Below are 12,854 nucleotides of genomic sequence, written 5' to 3' on the forward strand. Positions count from 1 at the left end.
TTAAAAAAAACAAAAGAAATGTATAAATCTTATTACAAGTCTATAGAAACTGAAGACCATTTTAAACGCTTACTGAGTAAAAGCAGTCCACCCATCAGGGATATACAGGAGTAGAGATACGGAAGGTAGAATTCCCAGAGGTCTGCAGGCAAAATGATTTCACAATGTAGACAAGGACAACCTTGTTAACATTCGCAAAGCAACTTTGTTGGGTTATATAACACAGAAATGTGAATATGTATGAGTAACTTTTCTTCAGAATGGACCTCGTGTTCTTGCTGTCACTGTAAAAATCTCAACAAGGACAGAAGCTTCACCTTGTATTGAATTTAATACCTCTTTAAAGTGTTGATGCAGGAGTTTTAAGACAATGTTTTTAGTACTCATTTTGCTGCAATCCCAACCTGGTTTTAGACTTTTTATAGCTTTTAATAACACGTAACTCATTCAACATGGGCTATAACTAAATTTAGTCTCGTTGTCTATTTCGCCTATTATTACAACTCAACTTCCCTGACAGTGAGTGTAAATGTAGATCACACCTTTCAAGTCACTCTCCAATAAGTGCTTTCTCTAGTGTATTTGTGGTTACACCATATTACCAGTTGTGTAGAGCTTATATAGGTGTCTGAATTTCCTTGGCAATGTTTAAGTTGTGTTACTGTATATTTTTGGCTTTCCTTCTTTAGCAGTGATGTTATATCTGACCTATGAGATTTGAATCTTAATGTTCAACAAGTTTAAGAAGTATACATTTTTTAATCAATATGGCACTGTCTGAACAAAACTGTCGAAGGAACACTTTTTAAATGTAAAACTGAATTTAAAGTATTATTTAAATCACCCACAGAAAACCATGCACCAGGAATCTGACCAATAGATAATTTTTTGACTTCTTTACAAGTTCCAAACAAATTACTTCCAGAGTTCTCTTCAATGGGAAGTTAAAAGGATGAGAGGCTGAAAGGACAGAGCTGTGGCTTATCCTGTCAAGATTGATTTAAATTTGCCAGTTTAAACTCAGGTTGGGGAGTGACGGAGAATATAGAATATTAAAGTCATTCCGTTGAGATGGCACTGGTGGATTTTGTTTTAATGCATATTATATAATAAGGTTTGGATTGGCTTCAAATCTGTCCTAGTTGCCTGAAACAAGAGTTATCATTTAAACATTTGAGAACAATGAAAAAACATACCATAAAGTGATTCCATACTGGCTGCATCATTGTCAATAAGCGCTGACGCCACCCACACTATTCCCAGAATGAGCAGAGCCAGAAGGAAGAGCATCACAAACGTCTCCAGTACACGTGCCCTTATGCCCTGAAATAAAGAGAATAGAACTCATTTGTGAAATAGTGTATAACTTATAATAAGCATATTTGTATACATTTAACTTCCATATCTCAGTTTAAATAATCAAAAACTCTGTTACCAGTCATCCCTTTTTAAGCCCTTCCTCCATCACCCTCTCCCCCATAGCTCATAATAAACACCATCATTTTCCTTCACAGCACACAAACATAACATAAACGCTCCCACTTATATCCCTGTGTTTTATACGCACAGATTGTGGTCTATAAAGCTGCTCCAGCCGGGACTGGCAGTGACAGCAGTGAAATGAAAAAGAGAAAAGAGGGGCGGGGTGCTACATGGCTGGTCAGCTACTGTCTGCGATCAAGAGCAGGCCCCACATCTGGGCACGATTAACAGCACCATGAGCGCCGCTGTGTTCTGGGCCGCGCAGACCAGAGGGTTTTGGGGTAATTTGGGTTTTCCGGGTCACAAACCGCTGAGTGGTTAATAAAGTTCTCCTCTACCTGTTCACACAGTTTCCATTTCCCCCCTGCTGGAGAGCCGAGCTGTCTACAGCCAAAGATGGATAGATATTCTTATACACACACACGGCTAAGCTGCCAGGCCTGGGATAACAAGGCTTCTCTGCGGCTTAAATTGGGTGCATATGAGCAATTTGTTACCAACTAACATAATAGCTCTGTGGTTGCTGTTCAGTATTTGCCAACAGGTAGATGAAGGGGGGACTCTCTTTGAATGTTCCTCGTCTGTTAAACAACCTCTTTCATATCTGACCGAGGCAAATGGTTATCACCTAATTTAATCGCTTTTTTATCTGGTTTGTTTTTGAAGGATCATTAGTGACATTTTCTCTTAATAATTTGAGAAGCATTGATGATCACATCATCTGGAAAATTAAATTCCAGCCTCTCTTTCTAAAAACAATTACATTTATTTTATTTAATTAAACATTCAACCCAAAAAAAAAAAATGTAATCAATGTCCGATGCAAGTACTATTTAGAAAGATTTCATGCATATAGGTAGAACGTGCTTCGTATATGTTGCCTGGAACTGCGTTGAACCATAAAGAAAAATGATGGTTTGTAAACATATTCTCATTGAATTTTCAACATGGGATGTTGAAACATGAACCATGTTGAAGTAGAACTGTGACGTGCATTTGCTTTGTGAGTCCCAGATGGAACCGCTTTCTTTTAGTTCCATTTTTCCGGGTCAATCTGTTATTTTTTTAATAAATAAATCTATCAGGTATTTTGTAACTAAAAAACAAAACAAATCTTATTTACTGTGACCTTGCATTTATAAGACGTTTTTGACAATTCTTAATGCCAATTTATACTTTTAAGTATCGGAAACCCTTGACAGGAATGAGTGAAGACAACAGGATGGTCACTGTAGGGTCTTGAGTGCCTCAATGTGGCTAAAGTACACATTACAGTCTCTCAACTCGAGTCATAGTCCAGGACTTAATTTAGATTTTTAATCTGGTGATGTGAAATACAAACTACTACTCATGAAATACTAATGAAAATATTACAACCAATAAAAACTGTTCTTGATCTTTAACCATGCCACAAACCGAGCTACTGTCGTTTTATGCATCAACCTCTCTTTCAGTCTTTGTGAGTCCACCTGGACCGGAAACGGTCTCAAGAATGACGAACAAAGACCATATGTGGATAGTGACACAAGAAAAAAAGGAAGAGCAACAGAAGGAGACATCGGTGGAGAAGAGGAGTCCATGTATGAGCGCCTCTTAGCCCCCGGATGTAATAGAGGTGAGAGAGGAATGCTTTCAGGGATTTGAGCCTTGTCCCACATGCACTCTCTTAAGGATGCATCAGGACAAGAAGAACCCGCAGGCAGGTCATGCGTCCAATCAAGCAAACCGGTCCACCTTAACAAGCTGCCCATGCCGGCTGAAGGTGTATTCCCCTCAGATACTTCTCTCAATCATTCATAAGGCTCAAATCATTACCCATTCAGATCATTTAGGGCAAAGGCAACGCTTGTCACCTCCACTTCCATCATCCCCCAACAAAAGAATGATCCACACTGTTGTTATTTAAGAGGACAAGACAATGTGAATCTGCATGTATATTGATTAATCCATCTGCAAATAAGTACACTTACCAGTTCAGGAACAAGCGTGATTTGTTGTCTACTACAAAGTTGAATTCTTTTGGATCGCAGTTTATAAATAGTCAAAGCAAACTAGGGCTTCATCACTGATCAAAATAAATCTGTCAACTGGTAAAATAAAGAACTGCAATGGCATCCAGAGCACCCGCTGAAAGTTTCTATTCTTACCATTCTAAATGTGTAGTTGGCTCTAAATATAGCAGCTCTGAAATATTCAGCATCCCCGGATCCTCACACCGACATGGAGCGAGGTGCTTGATCACTGCAGAAGTGCTCGGCCAAGACGGAAAGACTTCCAAGAAAGTGCAGCGATGACCAATGAAAAGTGAACAGTTCATGTTTGCACACAATATAAAAAAAGTACATCTCCAAATCTATCATTAATGCATCCTTCACCTCTGGGAGTGTACAACTAAACTTGAGAACAATCTGACCCCATCTGAAATTCGGAAGCGAAACACCACCATGACAGAATAATGGGGCAGAGAGTTATGATAATGATGTTGGATTTTTAGGGAGGGGGGCGCTATAGAAGATGGTGGGAGTCAGACCATATCAGACAAAGGAAGTGAGTTAGGTGCTGCAAGAGCTTCCACGTCGCCGACATTAATCCTCAACAGGTCAGCAGGCGGTAGCAGAGATCATCCTGCCGACAATCCTTCTGCTCACTGTCATTGGCGTGTGGAACTAAGGCCAAGAGTGTAAGTGCGGGAGGGGCATGCTTCCTTTTTTTGTGTTCCCCAGCAAAAAGGACTCCTTGGTTAAGACATGCCAGATGCCCTGAGACCTTATTAGCGAATCCTTCTAGCAGTCTGCCTCAGCACCGTGTCAAAGACAAAAAGCAGAAGAGAGGGATACTAACCTGTAAAGCTGGAGTATGAACTTCTAAGGAGTCTTAATAAGACTTGTTATTAAAGTCTGAAAGAGGCGAGAGCAAGGAAAATGATTGCTATCACGTCGTATAGTTCAGACTCAGGGGGGTTGGAAGGGGCAGTCGGTGCATGGCTAGAAAAAAAAGAAACTCCTATTCTGATGTGTCTGAGTGAAAGGTTCGACAGAGAATATTGCGAAAATTCTTTATATATATCACATACAATTAATGGATCAAACCAAGCAATTTTAAACTATATAGTTAAATGTCATTTTTTATTTACCTGTAAAAACAGGTATATCAGAAAGTGCTTGCCTCCAAAGGTGAGTTTAAGGCCATATACAACCAGTAATACAAACTTTAATAAAATACAATTATTAAGCTAGTGGTTAATTTATAAAGACATTTTTGGGCTGCAAATTAACATTTTCAACCATAAAGTAGTTTTGTATTGACATTGTTAACAGAAACAAGCAATATAAGTATATATATATATATATATATATATATATATATATATATATATATAGTATTACAGTATTATAGTTTATTATAAGTAATGTCTTTTATATGGTCAAGATTTATGTTTAGGATTTTTTGGGATGTTCAGTTTCTAATGAACCCAAAATAAACAAATTTTATATATTTATATATAATATAATTTATATAACATATTTGTTATAGCTTTACCATTTCCTCAAATTTGAACTTTGAAATTTCCCAATTTCCCTAAGGAGCTCTCCAGAGGGATTAATAAAGTGAATCCATTAATCTAAATAAACAAATGTGTTTTGTAGATCTTAGTTAATTGCATGATTCTAATAGTACTAAATTGTTTTTTTCCTTATATGAAGAAGCACTATAATGAATTGTGTTTCCTCATTAACATCCTTATTTACCGACTGGATCGCCCTCTGCTGGATATGTGAAAAAAGAATATTTTTATTTAATTGAAAATAATCTACTTGATGCATACCGATTCCCTTTAGTTATTTCACAACTGTCCCAAAATCAAATTAAATAAGGAATTTTGGATATCATCACTTATTTAGGATATACTGACCCGCGAGAGGGTCACAAAAAAACCTGAGCAACTTGCCTGATGGTTTTTAAATTCCCTGCTAAAGCTAATATGTTACCATGGAAACGAACATTGTAACAGACAGCTTTAGGGAGACATTGTGACCTTAAAGAAAAGGTATGTAAACACCACTTTATATTCTCGGCTGGCCCTGCCCGAAAGAAGGCCTGGGAAAAATGTCTGCATTTGCAGGAGATTTGAAATAAATATCCGAGCCTCCATTGTGGAGCACAAACAAAGACGAGTATCTTAGTAACACCACGCGGGTTTGCTCGGCGAGACGTTTTCTCTGTATCACCTCCCTCCTCCTTCCCTCCCTCCACAATAAACACACTTCTCATCATCGGCGGGTTAAGGCTTAGGATGAGATTGATGAGGAGTTTCTTTAACTACCAGATGAAACCTGTTGGCCCTACGCTGGGTCAGTCCGGGGGTCAGACTCGTTTCAACTCGTTTTAAGGATCAAACACATTTCAGTTCTCTGGGTTAAACTCAAAGACACTTTAAAATAGAGCCATTTGATCAATAGAAAATTACTACATGCCTATTTATATTATAGAAACTACGTTTAACCACCACGTTTATCAACATTAATGCAGTGACCAAGAGATCGTAAACATATTGTATTGTATTTATATGTGAGCACAATTGTATTTGTTGGTGGTTTGAGTCAGATTTAAGCATATTAATTTAGAATACATTTAATGATCTTTATAATCTTAATTTTGTAATCTCAATAAAAGCAGAACCCTTAAGGGAGTAGACAAGTGGTTCATTATTTGTTATTCTTTCTCCAATTTGTAGATTTATTTTAAACAGGCTGGTTACGATTTTCCTCCCTTTTTTTAATTAAAACAAAAACTGAACAACACTGTATTACAAGTTAAGGAACAATTCTCTTAACAGGCATACAACCATTTTTTCGTTTGTATTTTTTATAATGTGCTTATATAAGCAATAACATTACAAACAGCAGCTTTTTAAAAAAAAATATTTTGATTTTTTGATTGCACCCCTATGTTCATATCGAAATATCAGTGATCTCTTAGTTTGTACAGGGGGTTCGTTAAAAATAATATATATATATTTAAAGTTATAGTATTAATATTTCTAACTTTAGAATTTCATTGGTGATAAACAAACATACAACATCATACTCCTGATGCCCTTCTCATAACTCAACTTTGCAAAACATAATCACAGCAAGAGTGAAATGTTAAAGTTCAAGTCACACATTTTTGCATTCATAGGTAACTGGCCTGGTTTTAACAAGAATAATATCAGCCGTTTTTTATTCCTTTTGTTTATCGTCCACAAATCATCTCATAACACAAGAAACATGTTTCCTTCTCTTCGCTGATCCACTTCCCCATCTTTCAGCATCAATTATTTTGCTTTTTGAAAGTTTCCAACTTAATTGTGGTTTCTCAAAATCTCTGTTTGTTACAAAACAGCTTCTGGAACCACAAAATATATCACAGTGTATGCAGTCACGTGGGTGAAAAATATTCTAGGGGAGGGCTCTTTTCCAGTACATTTCCTGCCTATACAATTAAAAGAATTAGTCGAAAATAGTCTTGTATTAAACTTAGATAATATTAATAACATGTGCAGAACCAACACTTTGACAGATAATAATGAATAATAAATGTTTATTATGCTCCTAGTTCAAAAACATGTTTTAATTATACAAACATACATCATACAAAATAAACTAAATTATTTAAAAATAAAGGAAAACTATTAACAACCTGTCCTCTGCACCAGGAAAGAGATTTTTAAATAGTCAAATTAAAATTTTGAGAGCAGGGACGGAACCGGCAAAACCCCACATCCTCAAAGCAAAAAAAACAAAAAGTGTGTGAGCTAACCGAGATATTGAGGTGCGAAAGTTTACCATTGTGTATTGCAACTACCATGGTCGCTTTTTCCAGCGCCTTGAAAACATACAACACTTTCATTACTTTAGCGGCGTGTAAGAGTTACATAGACGTGACGTCACTGATGGGCTTTTCAAAGAGCGACCCAAAGATAGAGCGGATATAACGAGTGATGACACAAAAAAGATTATTATCAGAACATATATCAATGCAAATATAAAAATGATAAATTATAATAAACAATTAAATATAAAAAGATAAAGAAAAAAAACAACAGCCAAATCGGTCGGAGGGTGGTGCGAACTCTATGGGCTAGTTGCCACTGTGTGCATGTTATGAACACACTGTATGTACATTGGATGGGAATAAGTGTTTGGTGCATAAAAAAAAAAAATCATTTAAATGAATAGAAATCTCTCCCCGGCCACATAAAATAAGTTGGCGTGCCTGAATTGGGCTGGGGCCTTTATCTTGACATGTGTTAATTAATATACATTCATTTCAAAAGGCCTCTACAGATCTGAGCGAAACATGATGTGTATGTATAAAATGATTTATTCTTATAAATTTAGAAAATTTAGGCTTAAATAAATCAGTACATTGGTTGCGAAAACATAATTAGAAACTAAAAACCTGCACATGAGAACGACAGGGCTCTTCAGCAAATGTTGGACAGCCCTGCAGTTAAGTGGGAGACATTTTATAGCAGCAAATAAAGCTGGATCATAACACTCTGACATCAAGACCCAGACTCTTTCAGATTCATCCACAATTTGGACAATTTGTTTCACTATTAATCACTCAACTGACAGAAGCTGTGAAGCACTGAACTGTTCACGTTATAAAAGAAGAAAAAAACAAAAAAAAAACATCCACATTTCAATCTTTATTCTGGTGGCGTCTTTTAGTACATCGTCAAACGTAAATGCAGCCACATGAAAAGGCTGACTTACAACATTAGTAGAGAAATTCATCATTCACTTCATTTCCGCAGTCACAAGGACCTCTCGCTGCCACAACGCTGGCCCAGAGGGTTAAAATGTCACATAAAAACGTATGGTATTGTGCTCTAATGCGCTTATTTGAAAAGAGGGAAAATATCACATGATAAAAAAGTGGATCTGTGTTTTACACTTCCTTTGCTGTCAGCCTGTGATTTATTCTGCAGCCCCGTCGCTTTTTAAGGGAACCAGAGTGTCGCCTCCGCCCCTTCCCGTGCACTCACACAATTCATGTGTTTACTGTATGTTCCCGAGCATGCAGCTAAACTTGAAACAGTCTTGAGAACAACGTTGATCAATAGCAGTTCTGCAGACATAAAAATCTGCAGGATTAAGCAAACCTTTCTTGCTCTTATTAGCTTTTCCCCTCATCCCCTGGGAATATAACCAGGGGGAATGTTCGATTTATAAAACATGATTAGGTGAAATGACTTTTTTTAAACAAGATTGTAAGGAGCTATTTATTTTATCTTTAAATATCTGTTATTTTTAGCAGTTGCTGAAACAAACGGTGTAGTTTTTTTTTTTTTTACTATAGTTACAGATGTTTTGAAAATGATTTATTCTGGTTTTATTTTTCTCAATATGCTAGTACTCTTGTGTACGTTGATTTAACTTCATGGTGTCGCGTCTTTATCTATAAATACATTCCAAGACTCAAACTAACAGCTTCTCTTTTCAGCATCGAGCTAATCTTTTTAAATATCCGTTGCACCTATTTGATAGCATACTAATACCTTTAACTACACTTTTTGAAGGACCCTACAAGGAGTCATCATCCTGCTTCATTTCCAACTTTGGCAGTTGTGCCAAAGGCTGAGAACCAAAGATCCTACAGTACAGACCAATTTTATGCACTTTTGCCAGAAGTGATATAAACCAGAGAGGTTTCAAACTGTGACACAGGATAGCGTGTATTAAAAGTAAATCTCTTCCCCTCCATTTTGCGAAGCTCTATTGTGCCGTCATGTCGCTGCAGCTTTATAGACGTTTGCAGCACGAGCACCCAGCCCCTCTTTTGGTGGGAGTAATCAATTAAATGAGGAAGTTCGCTGAGCCTTACAACTCGATTATTAGCTTGTCCTTTTGAAGTTTTATTTTAGGGGGCTGGGGAAAGGGTGACAAGGAATCAGGCCTTAAATCAGTGGGGCCGATGTAGTGGTGATGAAGCGTTTGCGGCCCATGGCCTTATTGGAGGACTTTGTCAGGATGTGATGCTGGGTGAAGACCAGGTTCAGACTTTCATGGTTAATGAGCTTTCTGCATGAGTCAAGGAGAGGGCAATGAGTAGACACCTGCTGCTGCGCACCCGAGCCATGTTTATTATAGCAGTGCAAAATGATGAATACAAATGACTTTCTTGTTTGAAAAAGTCAAACTAAAAATCTTAATTGATTTAAATTAATAACATAATAAACTTTATTAATCATTCTGGAGGTCTTCTTTGGGAAATTGTTTACATTTATAAAAAGCACATTTAAAAATAAAGTTTTTTTCTACCCTTTATACTAGGGGTGTCAAACTTAATCACACAAGGAGGCAAAATTATTTAGATGGCCAAGTCAAATGTGGAACAAAAAGTATTTTCACCAGGAAGTACAAAACACTCCCATTAAAAAAAATATTCTTTCAACATCAGTTTATTCCTTTAGGAAGTCTCTGAAGAGTTCAAGGTAAGCTAAGGAACCTAAGATTATGACTTTCAACAATTAAACACAATATCAACATAAATATTGAATCTACATTTATTTGAGCCAACCATCCGTAGCACCACAAAAAATTGGTTAGCCCATTATCAAATGGGCTAACCACACAATCATTCAACCCCTTTTTCAGTGGATTCAATTTACACCTAATGCAAACACCAACACAACACTTTAGCTTGAACAACACATATATACAATTGTGTGGTTATTTTTAGGATTAAATCGGGATTTGATCTTGCTGTTTACCTCGGTTTTGAAAATCCTTACAAAAAATTACATTTGGGTATAATGTAGCAAGTAAAAGGATTTAACGGCCTTCTGGAAAAACTGTCATATGTTAAATTTTGGAATGTTTACTTATTGTTTGGAACTGGAAGCGTTTTTATCAGGGTGATATTTGGATGTAGCTACAGCTTATGACATATAAATAAAAAGAATGAGGATGCCAGAAAACTAAGCTTCTAATTAGATATAGATGAGTCATTACAATGATCAGTTTGATACCTGACTTTGAGACAAGATGAGCAGCCATCAGCCTCGGAGCAAGACTACTTACAGAGTAATGACATAAATTCAGTAATGACAAATCCTGCTACATTATCTCTGATGTGCACAACTCATTTGTGGATACTATAATAATAAGCTCAAAAAGAGCATCTGAATATTTGCCCTCTGAAAATCAGACATACTAACGTGCTCTCAATCTTTTTGCCCCTTTCAGATTTGCCTATATCATGAAGCCCCCGGATCAGGCGAGGATTCAGTATCCCCCAAATGAGATTGCTAAGTAGCCAAAGGAAACGCCAAAATTGAAAGTCACATATAATTACCTTTTTAGAGCCAGCAAATCCTTCAGACTCTAAGAAGAAATAGGCAAATGGCATCAGGACAAAGAGACACAGGTTGGAAAAGAGTGACACAAGATTCCAGAGACCTGCAGAGAGGACATATTTGAATGTTGTCAGTGCAATGTTATTTTAAAAAAACATTTCAAACAAACAATCAGACATCCGTGTTTCAAATTTCAAATAATAGTGTTCAAATAGCTAGTTGCTTCAAGTGAGTCAGTTTTAGCGCGGACTCCTCTGCCATCTAGTGGTCATGAGAATAACTACAACTTTTGGGGTCAAATTTGTGTCACCAACACTATAAAGGGCAATTCCATACAAACAGCAGAATACAACAATTGGGTACATCAGAGGAACGAAAGATACGAAAGGAACAGAAGACAAAATTTCCTTTGACAGGAAATATATGACAGATACAACAAAACATAGAAATGTAAAAAGAATGCAACAAGTGTATTTATAGATTATTTGGTTCCCTCACCATGAATAAGGGAGCCATTGAGCCACTGGATGTAATAGTTTTTGGGGAACGAGAGCAAGATCTCGTTACTAATGATTGAAAAAGGCAAGAGGAAGACGGCACCACCCGATACTGCAAGGGTAAATGTGCACAAGTACAACCTGTGAAAAGAACAAAGGTCACACAAGTTCAAATACAAACATAGTAGCAAACTTTAAGAAAATACATGTATGGCTGGTGGTCATTTAGTGATCAATAAATGGGTAAAATTAAGAGGAATAATGTACAAAAGCATCAACAAATTATACAGAACCTAAATCAACTTCCTGGCTTAGATTTGATCCAATCACTCCTGAAATTTGATTAAGTCACTACTGCATTTTAACAAAATAAATAAAGGATTAGATTGCACTCATTCATTTAATATCTTATGTTTAAAATATAAGTATCTTATACTTTATTTTATGTTACTAATATCCTACTGTCAATAAAGTATACATTTTAAAGATCAAGATAAAACTGAAAACACAACAGGAGTTCCAGAAAATCAAGGAAAAGCCTGAACAAATAGAAACGTCTTAAGATGTTTCTTAAAGGAGTCAGTAGATCCATGAAGCGCAAAGAGAGAGGAAGATTGTTCCAAAGCTTCAACAGCCTGAAAAGATTTCTCTCCTCTGGTTCTGAACCGTGTGCGAGGAACCATAAGTAGATTCTGATCCACAGACCTCAGAGCCCGAGCTGGGGTGTAAGGCTGGATCAGATCAGTGATGTAAGGAGGAGCCTGACCATGAATAGTTCTGAAAGTAAGAACCATTGTTTTGATTGTTTAAGCGCTTTGTGACCCTGGTCGAGAAAAGCGCTATACAAATAAGAATTACTTACTTACTTACTACTGTAGTCACTTTTGATTATTTTACTGGCCACTAACTTTACTGAGGAAGAGTGACATCAGACCATTACAAACCACAGACCTTAAGAGATTAAAGCAGCTTTCACAAGTACTTTATTAATATAACAGCTTTTATTTCCTAAACATCTAAATTCCTCTTATAATTTTAAAGCGTCTTATTTGTTTTTTATTTGTATAAAACTGACTCACGATATTCTGTTGACAACAGCATCTTCATCTTCTTGGTCATCTGTGAAAGGGATAAAATTCATACATATCTTAAATAACAAAAGCAAATAAAATATCCTTACAATTCAGCTGCAACAATGTCCAATTTTATAATGAAGTTAAATTTTAGTGTGTGCATTTGTCTCATTAATCCAGGTGACTTTACCTTACATATATTCAATGAATCCACCTGGACCTAGAATCACTTTCAAAATGTTTCTTTAAATGCTATCTGAGCGGTTCTTGTTGACCGCTGGTTGAATTTTTGTAAATGCTCATTCAATTATCATGAACTGCGAGTTTACGTAAAGCAATTGTACTATAGATTTGGGCTTAAAAGAGAGATGGTATAATCTGTATTCTGTTCCTTAAACTTATTTTGCTGACTCCCTTAATGTTATTGCATGTGCAAGTGCTTGTCCCAACGAC

At 36.5% G+C, this 12,854-nt stretch overlaps 2 protein-coding genes across 2 annotated transcripts in view; one reads left to right on the plus strand and one right to left on the minus strand.

The window, feature by feature from the left end:
- The window catches only part of rnf32 (ring finger protein 32), a 34,543-nt gene extending 23,691 nt beyond the window's left edge, over positions 1-10,852 (plus strand). Inside the window, exon 8 of the mRNA XM_087789975.1 lies at positions 10,722-10,852. The gene's annotated coding sequence lies outside the window, so the exon portion shown is untranslated. The remainder of the gene's footprint in view (positions 1-10,721) is intronic.
- lmbr1 (limb development membrane protein 1) overlaps positions 1-12,854 on the minus strand; it is a 31,750-nt gene that overhangs the window by 15,052 nt on the left and 3,844 nt on the right. Inside the window, exons 3-7 of the mRNA XM_087789974.1 lie at positions 12,408-12,447; positions 11,330-11,469; positions 10,831-10,934; positions 1,197-1,323; positions 74-142 (exon numbers count right to left, since the gene is read on the minus strand). Coding sequence (XP_087646100.1) covers positions 74-142; positions 1,197-1,323; positions 10,831-10,934; positions 11,330-11,469; positions 12,408-12,447 — 480 coding nt within the window. The remainder of the gene's footprint in view (positions 1-73; positions 143-1,196; positions 1,324-10,830; positions 10,935-11,329; positions 11,470-12,407; positions 12,448-12,854) is intronic.

The sequence above is a fragment of the Callionymus lyra genome, chromosome 4 (genome assembly GCF_982586985.1).
Source record: "Callionymus lyra chromosome 4, fCalLyr1.hap1.1, whole genome shotgun sequence".
In the NCBI taxonomy this organism is placed as follows: Eukaryota; Metazoa; Chordata; class Actinopteri; order Syngnathiformes; family Callionymidae; genus Callionymus; species Callionymus lyra.